This window comes from Ursus arctos, unplaced genomic scaffold (genome assembly GCF_023065955.2).
Source record: "Ursus arctos isolate Adak ecotype North America unplaced genomic scaffold, UrsArc2.0 scaffold_19, whole genome shotgun sequence".
Lineage (NCBI taxonomy): Eukaryota > Metazoa > Chordata > Mammalia > Carnivora > Ursidae > Ursus > Ursus arctos.
In genome coordinates, this window is record NW_026622863.1 from 33,544,051 (window position 1) to 33,561,795 (window position 17,745).

A 17,745-nucleotide genomic window follows, 5' to 3' on the forward strand; every position below is an offset into this window, starting at 1 on the left:
TGGATATCCAATTGTTCCAGCATAAAAGTTCCTTTTTAGGGTTGATAAATCTTCCAGGCAGAAAAAAAAACGTATCACCTCTTCCTCCATCATTCCCTAGATGTTTCCTTCAACCAGCAAGAAGAAACTGTAGGACAGCTCTTGGCTGATCCGAGCAAGGCCTTGATTCAGAAACAAGGAAACCACGATGGAAGGCTCAGTCAGTAGTGCATGGCTCCTCTGTGATGGAAATATAATATCTTCCTCCATCTTCATCACTGGGTCCTGGCAAAGTTCCAGGTAAGTCCAGCATATGTGTGCTTATAATTAGGAGTCACAAGCTCTGGTGGGATTTTCTAGTATTTTCTTTCTTTGAGTACATCCACTGTGTTCCAGGAGGGCTGTGGGTGACTGGTCTTCCTAGAGATCCTAGTCCATCCCAGGAGGAAGGAGAGCTGGTAGGTGGCTTTGGGGCTAGTGAAGAGCATGAGTTCCCTGATTTTGTCTTCAGTCTGCCATTTGGGGTGAGCAAGCTGGAGACCTTAGCCTAGTTCAAGGTTCATTAAATGACCATGGGAATGAACATGGGAGGAAGTGATGTCTGCATCATTTGTGGATCTTCTCTGTTAAGGGCAGGAACTGAGCTTTCTCATTATGACAACAGTATAACAACAGCTGACATGTATTGACAACTCATGTTCCACCAAGCACTGTGCTTAAGCACTTCATGTGCTCGTTCTCACATAACCCTCAGAATGCCCTGAGGTAGATCTCGGTACCATTCCCATTTTATGGATGAGAAAACTGAGCCTCAGAATAGTTAAGTGACTTGCTCAAGATCACATAGATGGTTCCTAAGACTCCAAAGTCCAACTTTTTAAACACTACTTTTGTTGCCTGAATCTTACTCACTTCTCCACCTTCGGGGCTTAGTACAGTGCCTGGGATAAAGCGGATCAGTTATCTAACTTCTCTGTGCCTCTGTTTCCTCATCTGTAGAATGAGGATAGTAATAGAATGTACCTCACAGGGCTACAGTGAGGATTAAACAAATCAGTGTTTTTAAAGTCTCAGTCCAAATCTGAGTTAGCTGAGGTTAGGTGGGCATTTCAGGCAGAGGATGCTCCTCGTAAACCCTTGAATAAAGGCTGGTCTTCCTCTCTCTTCCTCCTGCTGTGGTGAAAGAGGAAAGGGTCCGCCTCCCAGGCACCCAGAGTGGTCCAGTGCACCCCGCTGGCCAGTGGCATCAGAAATGACATAAGCAGATCATTGGCACACCCCAAATAGCCACCGCACAACAAATAGTTTAATCGGGCACGGGCAGAACACAGTTGCAATGGTTAGAGAGCAGGCCCTCAGAGTTACTTGGTTTCAGTTCGAATAGCAGCCATCTCCTGGGGTTGATGCAACAACTAAAGGGCAGCACGTGGCACAGGATGAGTGGTCAAGAACAGGAAGTCCACATGGCAGGGATTTTCGTCAGTTTGGTTCATCACCATATCCTTGTCTGAAATAGCACTGGATTGTTTTCTATGGCTGCTGGGACAAATCACCACAGATACGGTGGGGTAGGCAACCCAGATTTATTCCTACAGTTCTGGAGGTCAGAAGTCCAGAATGAGTCTTATAGGAATAAAATCAAGGTGCAGAAGGGCAGCTTCCCTCTGGAGGCTGCAGGGGAGAGTCTGTTTCCTTGCCTATTCCAGTTTCCTCATCCCCTGGCTCGGGATCTCACACCACCTCCTGCATTGTCCCCCTGCTTCAGCATCTCTTTCCTCCTTCTGTAGTCAAAATCTCCTACCTCCCTCTTATTAGGGCCCATATGATTACATTTAGGGTGCACCAGATAACCCAGGATACCCTTCCTATCTAAAATCCTTAACTTTATGCCATCTGCAAAGTCCGTTTGCCACCTAGGTGATATTCAGAGGTTCCAGGGATTAGGACTTGGATATCTTTCAGGACCATTATCCAGCCGACCCCAAGCACCTAGCTCTTCATGCACTCAGTAATTACCTGCTGTGTGAAGGCGCAGAGGCCAGACACTGAACAGTGCCACCGGCACCACCTTGGCTCGGCCCTTTCAGGAATGACCGCAGCAGCACACACAGCCTCCTCACCTTTAGGTCCTGCTCAAATCTCACCTTCAATGTGGATTTCCTGACCCCAGTTTAACACTGCGACTTAACTCCACCATCACATACACTCCTGACCCCCTTTATCCCTTTTAACTTCGTTTTCCCTGAAGCACTTTTGGCCTTCAAGCACACTGTAAAATTCACGTGTTTATTATGGCTGTTGGTATTTGTCCATCTTCCTCACTGGAAACTCAAGGATTACTGACGGGGCAAGGGCTTTTCTGTTTTAGTTTCACATGTCTCCTAGGGGTCTACAGCAGTGCTGGGCACATAGCCAGTGCTCAATACATGAGTGTTGAACGAAAATAGGACCTGTATGGCCTCACCAAGTTTCTCTCAGCGGTGAGTCTGGTTCTTTATCTTTTGTGCTTGATCGTGGCTTTCATAACAACGAAGGCACTGCCTTTGGTGAGGCCAATCGATTCTAGGCAACCTATGTATTATCCTGTTCACGGTCTCCACCCCGTTCCATTCACACAGTTGGCAATTTTCATCTCTAAAATACACATAACCTCAATTCTTATCTCCACCAAGACTTGCGAAAGTCTGGGAGGGCAATCGATGATTTGGTTATGGATATTTACAGAAGGATGAACTTTTGAGAATTCAGGTGATACAGAGATGGGAGGGTGAGTGATCCCTGGCTGAAGTTTCTGGGGTTGTCATATTGAGTTAGACTGTTTCTAACTAGTCTGCCTGGAGATAATGAGTTTGTGGTTTCTGCAGTTGGTCAGGCTTAAGAGGTTGGCTGCAGAAGGGTCTTGAGCCCCTGAGGGGGCATGGGGGAGGGGCTTCACAGTGCCCATGAGCTTCCTGAAACTGCATGTGAACTCATGTATATGTATGTTCTTAAGGAGGGTAGAGTCCATTGCTTGAATCAGCTTCTCAACAGGAAAAGAGGAGAACTTCTGCACTGCCCCCGCTGTGAGGATTCTGTGAGTCTGTGACTGATGACATACAGCTCAAATTAATAGGCTGCACACAGCTCAGGAACGAAAGGCATGCCCCCGTCTCACCACCCTACCCGCTAACAAGTCCCCACGCTATTGTGTTAAAGATGCTGAAGCAGGCACTGGTTCAAATCTCAAGTTGACCAGTCTCAATTTTCGCAAGACTCTGGGCATTTCTTGAGGGCCCAATTGTTCACATTGGTAGAATTGGGATTCCTCTACTATCTTCGATTTTTGTGTGAATATGAAAAGTCTGCAAGGGTACAAAATGCTGTAGAATGGTGAAGTATTAATGATAAAGAAAATATGTGCCCTTTTGTTGCTATGTGGCAACAGAATGGATTGTTTCCTATGCCTGCCTGCCATCCATCCATTCATCTATCCATCTATCCATCCACCTATCCCATAAATATCTGCTTCCTCACAACATGCATAAAAGCTACTGTGTATGTGATAAAAAGCTTTGTATTAAACACTAATCCTCATTTTAAAAAGTCATGAATAAACCGAGGTTCAGAGAACTCAAAACTCAAAACCTATGGGGTGCCTGGGCGGCTCAGTGGGGCACCTAGGTGCTCAGTCGCTAAGCGTCTGCCTTCGGCCCAGGGTGTCATCCCAGAGTCCTGATATCGAGCCCCACATCAGGCTCCTCCGCTGGGAGCCTGCTTCTTCTTCTCCCGCTCCCCCTGCCTGTGTTCCCTCTCTCGCTGGCTGTCTCTCTCTGTGTCAAATAAATAAATAAAATCTTAAAAAAAAAAAAAAACTCAAAACCTAAAAAGTGATAGAGCAGAGCCTGATTGAAAACCTAATTCTGACTGCTACAATGGCAATATTCACCATCATCACCCACCAAAACACTCCTGAAGGCAGAAGGGAGGGGAGCTACCTCCCGGAAGGAAGGCAGGAGGACAGGTCTACCAAAGATAGCACCTTGAAATCTGTGTTTTATCTTACAATGCATGCGCATGCTATAGTACATTCCATATTATGCCCATGCTCCTTTGAATATCAAAGAATTTTCCAGCAATCTTTAAGTCCAAGTAATACTCTGGGAAGGGGGTTTCCCCCCATGTAGTTCTGCTACAATCCGCACCCCAAACAGCATTTTCCACGTCAGATGTTGGTTGTTTATTTTTGAGACTTATCTCCTGCATTGGACTAGAAGTTTCTGGAGGGCAAGAGCTGAATCTGATTCCTCCTTTCTCCCTCCTGAGACCAACTCCAGCATCCAGCATGAAACAAGCACAGAGATCATGAATTTGGCAAATACTTATTGCATGCCTGCCTAACCAAGTTCAGGTGCCATGGGACATTCAGACGGATCACTGCTCTCAAGACATTTACAGTTGAGCTGGAGAGGCCAGGCTTCCAGAATCTGCCTGGAAAGAATCTTCCCAAGACTCTTGGCACAACATTTTATTTATTTATTTATTTATTTTTTTTTTTAAGATTTTATTTATTTATTCGACAGAGATAGAGACAGCCAGCGAGAGAGAGGGAACACAAGCAGGGGGAGTGGGAGAGGAAGAAGCAGGCTCATAGCAGAAGAGCCTGATGTGGGGCTCGATCCCAGATCGCCGGGATCACGCCCTGAGCCGAAGGCAGACGCTTAACCGCTGTGCCACCCAGGCGCCCCGGCACAACATTTTAAAAGCTTGGGACTGTAATACAGCAATAGGAGAAATGGTAGGTAATTAGACACCAAACAAAAAGTGTCATTAAATAGGACAAATTTTGTGAAAAGTGACAACCTGTTCCTCTGGAAAGGCAGCACTGTGTCAATTAGAGAGCACACCTTGCAGTCGCAAACTACAAATTATTGCTGATGAAACGAGTGTTTCCCAACAGGGAAAAGTTGAAAGCACAGTCACCTGCTCTAGATGCTATCTATTTTGCCAGAAGGGTCTCAATCTCTGATTGCTTGGCCTTTTAGGGCCACATTCAGAACTTCAGCGGCACAGATAAACCTGTGTCCCTTTCTGATAAACATGGGTGGGTTCTGGATTTATTAGACTGAATTCGATTCATCAGATATTTACTGAGCTCACTGTGTCTGTGCGGGCCACGCCACGAGAGGCAGGGGTACGTGATGAAGGGCTCACAAACTTGGCAATGAAACAGGGAGTCAAAATCCTGGCTCCTTCGTGAATCCGCTGAGGGATGTGGAATGGAGATTTTAGCTCTCTGAGCCTTGGTTTATTAAACCATAGCATGGAGATCCTAATTCTTATCTTGTAGGTTGTTGTGAAGGTTTGTTGGGGTGATGGGCAAAAAGCTCTCCACACAGGGAACTGCATACAAATGGGCACAAGAAGTGGTGATTGTGGAAAAATTAAGGAAGTGATTTCTAATTTTAAGAAACCTCAGGTCTGGTGAAAAGACCAGTATGTTAACAGGTAAATGTCATTAGTGTTGATGGGTGCCACTATTTTTTAAAAGTGAACATTTATTGAGCACTTACTGTGGCCCAGACACTGTGCTAAACAATTGTAGCTGGATAGGCTCATTTGTTCTGCACAAAACATTGTATAGCAGGAACCACAACTGTTCCCAGTGAAGAACGTGAGGCTTAGAGGCAGTCTAAGTAACACGCCCAGGGGCACACAGCTGGAAGGTGGTAAGAAGCAGAATTTGAACCAGCAATCTAACTCCAGAGGGAGATTTCAAGGCACAACAAGGAGAGAGAAAGAAGCCAAGAGAGGCTTCACGGAGCTGATACTAGAATGGTGAGCAGTTTTTCAGGCACCAGTCAATGGAGAAGGAGCCCGGGGAAGGAGGAAAAAGCAGCTGCAAACAGCAGGCGGGATGAACAGCTTTTTCTGTTTGGGAATTCAGGTGGGTGCATGCAGAGGGTTTGGGATGAGGATGGTGGGGATCTAGAAGATGAAGAGGGGGGCCAATGGGGACACCTCAGATGCCAGGCAGAGGGACTTGGACTTTAACCTGGAAGAAATGAAGGACCAAAGAAGGATGAGAAAGATGGGGTCACTGGAAGGCAGGGAATGTGCCCGTCTGTTAGGTTCAAAGAGGAAATGACTCTGCATACTCTATTGGAATATTCAGGCCATATCACATTTTCCAACTAAATTATGACTTTCTAGATACTGTGTGTGTGCAAGTCTCCCCTCTCCCCTACTGGCCAGTGAGTTCCTTAAATGTAAACTCTAATTGCTTTTCTTCTCCCACAAGGGCTGGGCAAGTGTAGGTACTTGAAGAATCGGATGAATGAGTGATGGCAAGCATGAACGAATAAATGAGAACTGAAGTTGTAAACTGATTTGTGAGCTGCATTTAAGAAGATGCATGTAGTTGGGGTGGGTCATGAACCTAAATGTTAAAGGGAAACAGAAAAACTTCTAGAAGAAAGCATAGGAAAATAGCATCGTGGTTGCAAAGATTTTCAAACAGAACATGAAAAGCACGAGCCATAAAAGGAAAGAGTAATAAACTCAACTTCAATAAAATTAAGAGTGTCTGTTCACCAAAGACGCTATTTAGAGTGAAAGGCAAGCCCCAGATAGAGAGAAGAAATGCATGTTCCCATATATATGACAAAGAACTCCTAAATATCACTTTGAAGAACCAATTCTTTAAAAATGAGGGACAACTCGAACAAGCACTTAAATACATGTATTTAATATATATATACACACACACTTCATAAATACATACATATATACATATATTAAAATACATACATATGTACATATACCACCACACACCCACCAGAATGGGTGTAAGTAAAAGACCAACACCACCAATTACAGAAGGATGCGGAGCAACTGGAACTCTCATGCATGACTGGTGGGAGTATAATTTGGTATAACCACTTTGGAAAACTGTCTGACAGTGTTTGCTGAAGCTGAATATGCCCGCCCTATGACCCAGCAGTTCAACTCTTGGGCGCATCAACACAAGAAAAAAGTGCCAACAGCCCACCCAAAGGCTTGTTCATAACAGTTCTATTATAATAGCCCTGAACTGGAAACAGTCCAAACATCCATCAACAGGAAAATGGACAAACACAGAGTGGCACAGTCACACAATGGTATAGTCACATTTATACAAAACCGACTATGGCTACAAGCAACCAAATGGAAGATTTTCGAAGACATTGTAGAGTGAAAAACACTGGATGCAAAGGTTCAAGAACAGGAGAAACCAATCAATAGTGACAGAAGTCAGACAGTGGGTTCCTCTGGGAGGTGCTGCCTGGATATGGGTCTGTGGGAGCCTCTGGGTTACTGGAAATGTTCTTTATCTTGAATTGGCTGGTGATTCCACAGGCGTGCTCATATGGAACAATTCACTGAGCCATACAGTTAAGATTACTGCACTCTATGTTACACCTCAATAAAGATGTTTTGATAGATAATATATCATACTGTTAGTTTCAAAACTTGCTGAAGAAGAGGTCTGACATATTTCAGAAAATGTAGGAATGAATTTAAATGTTAAAACAATAAAATTAAAGGCATGGAGCATGAAATACAAGGACTAGAATGGGGTGTTTCAAGGCTGGAGCAGGAAAAGGGAGTGTTAGAGGGAGTCAGAAAACAGACTATGGCTACCTAGAGCCCAGCACCAGGGAGAAAGCCTCAGAAAGGTCGTCAACCCAGATCTGCAGGGGACCGGGCAGGAGGCGAAGAGACTAGATTCTGGCGTGGAAGTCAACTTGAAGCTAATCATTCCTGGGGCTCCTTGGTGGCTCAGTCAGTTGAGCGTCTGACTCTTGATTTCATCTCAGGTCATGATCTCAGGGTTATGAGATTGAGCCCTACGTTGGACTCTTCTGAGTGTGGAGCCTGCTTGGGATTCTCTCTCTCCCTCTGCCTTCCTCCCATTCATGCTCTAAGTAATTAAATCAAATCTTTAAAAAGCAGCAGCAGCAGCAGCAGCAGCAGCAGCAGCAGCAGCAGCAGCAGCTAATCATTCCTGAGCTGGGCAAGGATGCCACTGAAAACCAGGATGAGGACTGGTGGCAACAGCGACAACCAACATAACACTTAGCGTTTACTGAGCACCTACTATGTGCCAAGCCCTGTTTTCAGCACTTCACTGGAGTCATCTCCTTGAATCCTCCCAACCATTCTGTGAAGTTACTCTGGTTACCCCAAGTTTATAGAGTGCAGTAACTTCCCCAGGGCCTCCAAGGGTCAGAGAAAGAAACCCAAGGCAGGCAGGTAGGAAATCCAGTGAATTAAAGGAATTCAGATGACTTCAGACTTTTGAACAGGTCTGAGGAACAGATTACTTACATGATACAGATTCTGCAGGATAGACCAGCTCATTGTACATCCAGCAGCGTATTGACCAGAATCCTAGGAAAAGAGCAGAAACTGAGTATTTTTTTATGCTTTCAGGTATGTAAACAACATGTAATACCCAAACTAAATTTAAAGGGTACAGTGTGCAAAAAGGTGCGGCTTGAATGGAGAAAGTTAAGGTTGTTGCACTGAACTTGGTTTGAAAGTAGATATTGGGGCAACCTATGCCAAGAGCTGTTATATTGTGACCTCTTACGATCTAGGAGTTTCATTTCGTGTCCTTCACGTCACTCTTGACAATTCGTCTTCCTCCACGTTGGCAATGTCAGGTTAGGCAGCAAGGGATGAAAAGATCCAGGAAGCTCCCCACTCCCCACCTTCCTTCCTTCTATTTCTTTCTTTTGATAAGTGTATTTATTACACACATATTATATTCCATGCATTGTTTTAGAGGCTGAGGATACAGTGATGAATAAAATAGGAAGTTCCTGACAGGCCTCATGAAACCTGTATTAAAGTCAGAGGAGACACACAATTCACAAATAAACATATATAATTTCAGGTAGTGATTGAATGCAGTGAAGAAAAATGAAGTTAGTTAAGTGGAGGCCTTTCTGAGGAGTTGATGTTTAAGCTCTGATCTAAGTAGAATGAAACAGCAAGCTATGAGAACATGAGGAAAGAGACTTCCAGGATCAGAAACCAGCCAGTGCAAAGGCCCTGAGGTGGGCATACCTAAGGCTTGGTCGGAGAAGAGCAAAAAGGTCAGTTTGGTTAGTGTACACTGAGGGAGAGGACAGTGGTAGGAAATGAGGTCACAGAGAAAGTAAAAGCTCACATAGGGCTTTGGAAGCCACAGGGAAGCCATTGGAAGGTTTTGCATGGGAAGCAACTTGATCTTAGGTTATGAGGAGAAAGAACTCACAAGGAAGCAAGAGAAAAAGCAAGGAAAGCAGCTAGAAGGCCATTGCAGGAGTCTAGGGGGAGTTGTTTAGAGGCTCTATCAGGGTGGTACTGGCAGAAGTTGTAAGATGAGGCTGGATTCAGGAGACTGTCTGCAGGAAGAGCTGCAAGGTTTGCTGGTAAGAACGGTATGAGAGACAGAGATCAAGGATGTCCGTAAGTTTCTGTCCTTCAGTCCTTAAATGAATGATGCTGCCACTGATTTGGGGGAATGATTAGGTTTAAGGGGTAAACCAAGAGTTTAATTTCTGACATGTTCAGTTGCAGATGCCTATTAGATATTCACTTGGAGTTGCTAGCAGGCTGTTGCTCAGTGTTCAGTGAGGGAATCATAGGAATCATCTGAAGTAATCCCTTACAGACAGAAAAATCTCAGTTCTCCCTAGTTATTAACATTTATTCATTCAGTAAATATTTCTTCAGTACCTACTGTGCGTCAGGCACTATATGGGGTGCTGGGAAGTACAGCACGGATTTGGTCAGAAACAGTCACTACCTTCATTACAACTTAATTAGTTCATTGGTTTCTGAGATACTTCTCTGAATATTGTGTAAATACATGGAATCAACTCTCAAGAGTTATAAATACGAGATGCTCTCTGACTCAGCAATTTGGAAGAGCTTAGATTTTCCGAAAGAAAGGAGCTATAAATAGATTTGGACAAATGACAGATATACCCATAAAATATGCGAAGACTGCCTTAAAATGAATCAGAAGAGACTGTTTCAACCAAATTAATGTTTACGAAGAGTCAACTTGGTGTAATGGAAAAGCTTACAGGGCTGGAAGGCAGAAGGTCTGGGCCTGTGTGTTCTGCTTCGACTAGATCACATGTATGACCTTGACTGAGTCCTTGACTCATCTTGCGTCAGTTTTCTCTTCGATAAATTAAATCTGAGAGTCGATGTTTTCTAAAAAGCCCCCAAACTATTAAGTTCTTTCTTTGCATTATTTCTTTTACTGGACTCTCATTCCTCTTTCCAACATTTATTAAAAAACAAAACCCCAAACTCCAAGGTGATTCTTCTCTTTTATGAGGGCTCATTTTTCAAAGCAAAATAAAGCTGTTTTTTTTTTTTCCTTTTTGCAGCTGGAAAATTTTCTTCTGACTGTAAAGATGGTCCGTGATCAGAAAAACACAGAGATTGAAAAGTCTCTACAATGATACCACTGAGGTAACTATATTTTCACCATCATTGTATCTACAACGTATTATGGAAGGTGCTGAATAAATATTTGTTGAATGAATGACCACTGCTAATATCTTGTGAATTTTAGTAAAAAAAAAAAAAAAAAAAAAAAAAAAGAGGTGGGAGAAGAAAATCCTTTGGGTGTTGTTTAGCCACTAAAGCAGAAGGGGTCAGTTAGTCACCAGGGACTGAAATGGCTGGGAGCCTACCAGATCTCAAATTACTGGTTTCACAACAGCTGAGGTCTGAAATCTATGGAATGTGGGGAAACAATAACACCAAATACACCATTCTGATGGCTGTAAACAGTATCAAGGGTGGCTCAGTTTAAGCAATAACAAGAAAGGCTACAAAACAGTCCAAGGGCTGACCAGGAGTGGCTCCTGCAGCTGATGGGAGGGCAGTCTCTGCCCCACAGATCCTTCCTCCCACGCTTGAGCCCTCTTCCTTCCATGCGTACAGTACCAGGATGAGTTTTCTTGGGGCACCTGAGCTGACCTCAACACTTAGCATCCTTTTGATTGTTAACTCCCCTCTCAGTAAACCCAGGTGATTTTCTGATTACCTCTGGAAATGAATTAAAGCCAGAACTTGTCTGCAGACCAATGCTGCATCTTTTTCTCCCACATAGAAGGAGGGCCTAATGTTGAAAAACTGGGACATTTGACATGTGGATCTGAATTTTCAGATTTCTTGAAAAACCACTGGATTTGGCCCCACTGGGCCCTTATCCCATGGAGCAATCAGCTAGAGCTGAAGGGCAGCCTCCGGTTCTGGACGGGGTGTTCCTCAGCTCCCTGTCATTCTCCTGACCCCACTGTGTTAGTTACATCCTGCCTACTGTGCTCATTTACCCAACTTGCTACCTCTAATTATGCAAAAGTACTCGAGCGGCATCTATTAAGTACCAGTCAGGGACTATGAAAGTCCCTCGGAACATAAGTGAATACAACACAGCTCCTACCTTGGAGGAGCTCACAAACCCAACTTAGAAACCAGTTAATTACAGTGTGGTAAGTTCAGCACAGAAAGCAGAATATGGCATAGCACAGGGACTCTGCCCTGAGAGGCTGCTTGGAGACCTTCATGTTGAGCTTGGTTTTGAAAGATGATGTGAGTTACTCAGGCAGGTGGGCTGTTGGGAAATATTGCCAACAGCGGGGCTGATTCTGAAAGCACATATAAGGTCTTCTGCTGATCAGCTGCCTGTTGCACAGGTGACCCTCTCAAGCCAGCAACTATTTTTTCTCTGATTGATGCAGGTCTGTCTACAGCCCTCTGCCCAGATGTCCCCTGGTAATAAGAAAATCACCTTGGTTTACTGAGAGGGGAGTTAACAATCAAAAGGATGCTAAGTTTTCATGGGGGCACCTGGGTGGCTCAGTCGTTAAGCGTCTGCCTTTGGCTCAGGGCGTGATCCCGGCGTTCTGGGATCGAGCCCCACATCAGGCTCCTCCTCTGGGAGCCTGCTTCTTCCTCTCCCACTCCCCCTGCTTGTGTTCCCTCTCTCACTGGCTGTCTCTCTCTCCATCAAACAAATAAATATTAAAAAAAAGAAGAGGATGCTAAGTTTTCAATAAAGTGTTGAGGTTGGCTCCGGTGCCCCAAGAAAACTCATCCTGGTGCTGTAGGTATGGAAGGAAGAGGGCTCAAGCGTGGGAGGAAGGCCTTGGGGGGCAGAGCCTACCCCTTCCTTCCTTTTGTCAAAATGCCAGAGAAGATTCACCTCTACGAGGAAGAGCCTACCTGACTAATCCCCAGTCACCTCCAGTTATTTCAACTAAGGCAACACTCCCATTCCGGGGAAACTAGTTACCCGAGGGTAATTCTGTTATTTGGACCTTGTTTTGTTTTGGAGCCTCCTGATAGCTGAAGAGTAGACCAACATTCCATGCAATTAATAAGTATTCATCAAACATCTATATTGTATAGAAAACTCTGTAATATACATCAACTTTGACCCCCAACAACCCAGTTGAGAATGAAGGCAAAGACAAACTAAAAACAGAAGATAAAATTCAGAAAACATTTATTAAGTGCCTGGTATTCAAAATTTTGTTAATCCCTCCATCCATCCAACATTCAGTGAGCACTGCTAGGGCCCGGCACTGTGCTTAGCATAGGGAAACCAAACCACTAAAATATACAAGCTGGCCGGTGACATGGATAAATAAACTCATTTATAATAAGCTACCTGTCAGAGCAATGTTCAAAGTACAGCAACAACTTGGAGAAAGGAGTGTTCACTGCTCCCAGGGACACTGGGCAAGTATCATGGAGAAGATAAGTTGGAGCTGCTTATCTCTCTTTTTTTTTTTTTACTTTTATTGCGACGTTTTACAACATACACAAAAATACAGAAACTAGTACAATGAAACTCTATGTACTCACAACGTGCTTTAACGATTAGTATCTCATAAACACTTCTGATTCATCTATACCCTCACCTGCTTCCCTCCATCCCTTTATTTTGTTTTGAAGCCAGTCCTAGACACTTATCATTTCACCCATAAATGCTGAGCTGAGTTCGAAGGAGGAACTGGAAATGTCTAGATCTTCTGTTAATTTCCTTTTCCCCATCTATTCTGCCAGTGACTCTGCCAGAGTTATATACTCTGATTTCTGCAGTGACTCCAGAGCCTTAGCTGGTTCAGGGTAGACTCAAGGCTGTACTGGACCCTTTCAGTTGGTTGAAGAAAAAGATTGAACTGATCCAGTGAACCCCCCCCCCCGCCTTATCTGAAACGCTGACCATTCTTCAGGTGCTTGGTCCTAATCGTTAAGTCTTCAGAAAAATTGCTAATTCCTTGGAAGCTTATTGAGGGTTGTACAAATGAACTATGTTTGTGCAATCGGGTTGTACAAACAACCTAGTGTTTGACAAAATGGTGGCTACATTCCAGACTCCAGTGTGCCTTTAACCTCCAGGGAAACCTCAGACCAAAGGGGCTTGCCCTGAGCTGCCCCAAAGCTGCTTCCTGTCACAACTTTGATCTTCACTGGTTTGGGACCCTAGTCACATCCGAACATCTGGTTCTCTACACACACCCTCCACCCCTTTCGCATTTCCTATCTGTCTGGAAGGTCCCAACATCCACGCAGTTACTCAACCAGACCATTATCCTGGGCTCCCTCTCCCTCACAGTTCTGTCTACTCCTTTAAAACCACCCATTATTATCCACGTCCATCACCATCTTTCAATTTAGGTCCCCGATCCCTTCGTTCATGTACTGCAATACTTAAGCATCTTTCTCCCTTTGGCACCACCACCCTCATGCTCCACGCAGCTGGGTGATCTTTATAAAACACCCTGTTCAAAACCCTTTCATAGTTCCTAACCCCTGCAGGGGGTTCTTTACCATGAACTTCTTTACCAGACAAGGAGGCTCTGCAAAATATGTTACTGCTCCAGCTTCATCCGCTACATCTCCTCCGTAGCCGGCAACCAAATGCTCTGAGGGCCTGCTTTCTCGGGTCTCTGTGCTCTTACCCGAGAAGCGCCTTTTCTCTCATCAGTAAGAAAAGCTACACACACTGCGCCCTTGCTCACACGCGTGAGATCACACGAGTCCACAACAACACGAAGAAGTCATCACCTTCATTTTGCAGATGGAGAAATTGAGGTGGGCACCTTAGCCATGGCCACACGGCTACTGAGTGGAAGAACCAAAGCTCGGATTCACACTCATGGCGCCAGAGGCCCCGGCTGAAGTACAGAGCCCCAGGTTCCCGTACACCTTCCACCGCCGCAGCAACAGTTCCTGCCGGCGGACAGCCCCTGGCGGCGCTGGGACCGCGACCAGAGGATCCAGCAAAGGAACGAGGCTTCTGATTGGCCGCTTCCGGCGACCGCCGGCGTGAGGGAGGGACCGAGGGCGCGGGGGCGTCGCGGAGAAATGACGCAACGCCGCGGCTCCTTAAAGGCGCCAGCCCCTTGCGCCGCCGATGGCGCAGGCGCGTTCCGGGGGCTCCCGCTGCTTCTCCGAGCGCTGAGAGCCGGGCCGGACGGGCGCGCGCGCGCGCGGGCTGTGCAGACAGGGCGCGCGCCGGACGCGGGCCGCTCGAGGGGTCTGGCTGGGCGGCTGGGACAGCTGGACCAAACGGCTGACGAGCCGGCGCGGAGATGGCCGAAGGCAGCGCCGTGTCCGACCCTCAGCATGCCGCGCGTCTGCTGCGAGCGCTCAGCTCTTTCCGCGAGGAGTCCCGCTTTTGCGACGCGCACCTGGTCCTCGACGGGGAGGAGATCCCCGTACAGAAGAACATCCTGGCGGCGGCCAGCCCGTACATCAGGTGAGGATGGGGTCCGCGGCGGGCCGGGGCGGGGCCACGCTGCCTAGATCCCGGGGGCGGGCCGGGCCGGGCGTGTCCCCGGAGCCCCTGGTCCCCACCCCCCAGCCGCCCCGGTCCTCCCCGGTCACCGCTTGGCGCGGTCTTTCTCCGGGCGGATGCCCTGCCGGGCCCCCAGGACAGCCCCTTAGCTTCGGTCACCCTCGGGCCATACCCGTGCCTCTTGTGGACCCCCGGTCCCCTGGAGTTGACCCCGGAGCCCGGGCCGCAGCCCTCCCGTCCTCCCTACTCCGGTGCCCACCGCCCGGCGCTCGCCCGGGCCGCCGAGCCGCCGAGGCCCCCGGACGCCGTTCTGGGCCGCCCCGGGACCCGCACCCGCGAGCAGGGCGGGGCCTTGCCCGGGCCCGGCCCCGGCCCGCGGAACCCGGCTGAAGTTTGCCGGCCGCTCGCCTCCAAATCGCGCAGTGGGCCGGGCCCGCGCGGCGGACGGAGCCGGGCGCGCCCCTCCCGCGGAGAAGCCAAACAAACACTTCCTTACCCGCTGTGGGCAGAGGGAAAAGCCCGTGGGATCTTCTCCCTGGGATCGGCGATCCGACCCCCAAGGCCAAAGTTCCTGTCAGGCGTGTCTTTTTCCACTCCCGGTGGGAGCTACATTTAAAAGCAAGGCTGTGCGTTATAGACACACGTTAAAGTAAGCTGTAGCTAATTTTAGAGCACTTACTGTAATTCTCAGGATGCGGTTACAAGCGAGGATCATGAGATTTTGAGAGACTCAGAGGGCATTTTAAAACTTAACTAAAACAAAGCTTAACCTGATATGCGAAGTCAACTAACTAGGTTAATTAAGGGTGATAACATGGTGCTTAACCAAATGTATCAGATCTTGCAGGGGGCTATATTTTCTTATAGCAACTTTCTGCATACTGGGTTCCTCTTTTAATAAAAGAAAAAAAATACTAAAAGCTGGAGAAACTGTCCAGTAAGCGGGTTAAATATAGACTAATAGTAGAGAATGTCACTAGAATTGACAGGTCAGAAAAAGCATAATGTTGTGTACTGTATTCTTATAGTGCTTTGTCCCAGCACAACTCAGCACCCAAACTCCATTTTAACCTTTGCATTAGGAGATATCTATGCCAACTCAGAAGCAGTTCAGGTGCTCTTGCAACTTCTCTTGGCTGCGTTCTGTACATCTACTTGCACTGTTTGTGGATTTAAAAGTGGGGTGCAGGGAGTCTTCGTTAGTATGGAATTTGGATTGCCGGAATGATAGACAGCTCCTAGCTGGCAGTTTGAAGGTTTGAGCAATCAATATCAAATTGGAATCAGCACGTCAGAGTCTTTTCTGTATCCAAAGTATTCCCTGTTTGGGGAGATACTTAGCACCACTACTTTAGATACATTATTGTTGTAGTTCTGTAAGTGGCATCCAGCAAGCTTAAAATTACAAATCGTCAAACACATGCTCTCTGTCCCCTTTCCATGTTTCAATTTTCTCCATATCTCTTTCCACGATAATATACCCTCTATTTCACTCATTTACTTTGTCCATCTTCCCCAACCACAGTGTAAGCTCAGTGAGGCCAGGGACTTTTCTTTTGTCCATTACTGTATCCCTGGCAGCCAGAAAGAACAGTGCCTAGTGGTTCAGCAAATATGTTGAGTGAGTGACTGCCTGCCTTTCTTCCCCAGCAGGTTGGACATTAGGTGATTGGCTCTGTTATATTTCATTTCGGTTGCTCAGTTATCCCTAATTGGGAAGAGCACTGGGCCTGCTTTCTCCATCCAGCTTTTACTCTTATAGCTGTGAGCTATGGGCAGATGACTTACTCTTGACTTCAGCTCACTAGTCTGATAAATGAGGGATAAAGTGTTTCTTCATCTCATTTAATATTTGACCTGTGTAGTAATATGAAATAGTGCTTTGAACTCCTCCAGGTTGGCACACAGGTCTACAAAGGTAGTGGTATTCCCTGCTGTATCTGCTGCATTAGGAAAGGTGTGGTATCCACTTGTGACATGGTGGCAAATAATGAGAATATTTAGTAATGTCAAATGTCAAATGCTGCTATTACTTATAATAGCAGTAATTTAGGTGTGAAACCTTACTAATCAAAGTGGCCAAGCGGAAAGGGACTTCAGATCTTTCCTTGTCTAATTCTGTTATTCAAATAAGGAAATGGGGCTCAACGGGCCTTCATGATTTGTATTATGATGAAGTTACTAGTACTTAGTGGTTGAACTAAGATTAGACTCCTACTCTAACCATACCAAGTTACAACATTAATTCTTTGTGTAAACTCTACTGCTTATCAATTCACAGTATGTCGTAATTTAAATACTTATCAAGTACTTTTACATACTGTCTCATTTTGATTTTCACTTCCATCTTGTTTAGTAGGTAGGGCAGATATTTTTGACATTTTAATAGGGAAACGTGAATCAGTCAATGTGCTTTTGTCAGTGACTGATTTTAAGTTTATTTGACTGTTGAAGTCATGGAATGTTCTTGGTTGTCTTTTAAAATGATCAATCTCACGACTACAAAGTAATTTGATTAATCTTTATTACTACTTAGAAATAAACTGTTTAGTTATTTTTGACAGCTATGATTTCGGGCTTTTATAATGTATCCGTCTTGTTTGAAAGGAACTTTAAAGAATTGTGTTGAAACAAAATGAACGTGCATGTTCTAGCACTTGATGTTTCTTACTTTCCTTTTTGAAGCTTAAGCCTTTAGGTCGGTGATATCATTAATATGTGGATTGGGTGTTCAAAAGTTTGGTAGTCTCTGACATTTTATAAAAATTTGAGTTTTGTTACATTAGCTTTAGACTAGTTTAAGTAACTATCCTAAGCAATGTAAAGTTGTATGGTTTAGAAACAATGTTATGTATTGCTTCTGAAATGCTCAGCAGAGGGAACCAATTCAGCTTCGTCAGAGTCGGAAATTAAAGCAACTCATTTGG

At 45.7% G+C, this 17,745-nt stretch overlaps 1 protein-coding gene and 1 long non-coding RNA gene across 7 annotated transcripts in view; one reads left to right on the forward strand and one right to left on the reverse strand.

The window, feature by feature from the left end:
• The window catches only part of LOC113252532 (uncharacterized), a 55,307-nt gene extending 40,090 nt beyond the window's left edge, over positions 1-15,217 (reverse strand). For 2 of the 5 annotated variants that reach the window (XR_007191061.2, XR_007191062.2), the window contains exons 1-2: positions 14,086-14,888; positions 8,326-8,388 (exon numbers count right to left, since the gene is read on the reverse strand). This is a non-coding gene — a long non-coding RNA (uncharacterized LOC113252532). Of the gene's footprint in view, positions 1-8,325; positions 8,389-14,085 lie in introns of all 5 variants that reach the window. The other 3 variants (XR_007191060.2, XR_008960204.1, XR_007191059.2) reach the window with 3 other exon arrangements.
• The window catches only part of GAN (gigaxonin), a 61,835-nt gene continuing 58,530 nt past the window's right edge, over positions 14,441-17,745 (forward strand). Inside the window, exon 1 of one of the 2 annotated variants that reach the window (XM_026495298.4) lies at positions 14,441-14,779. In XM_026495298.4, coding sequence (XP_026351083.1) covers positions 14,613-14,779 — 167 coding nt within the window. In that variant the 5' untranslated portion in view covers positions 14,441-14,612. The remainder of the gene's footprint in view (positions 14,780-17,745) is intronic. The other variant, XM_044382522.3, reaches the window with a different exon arrangement.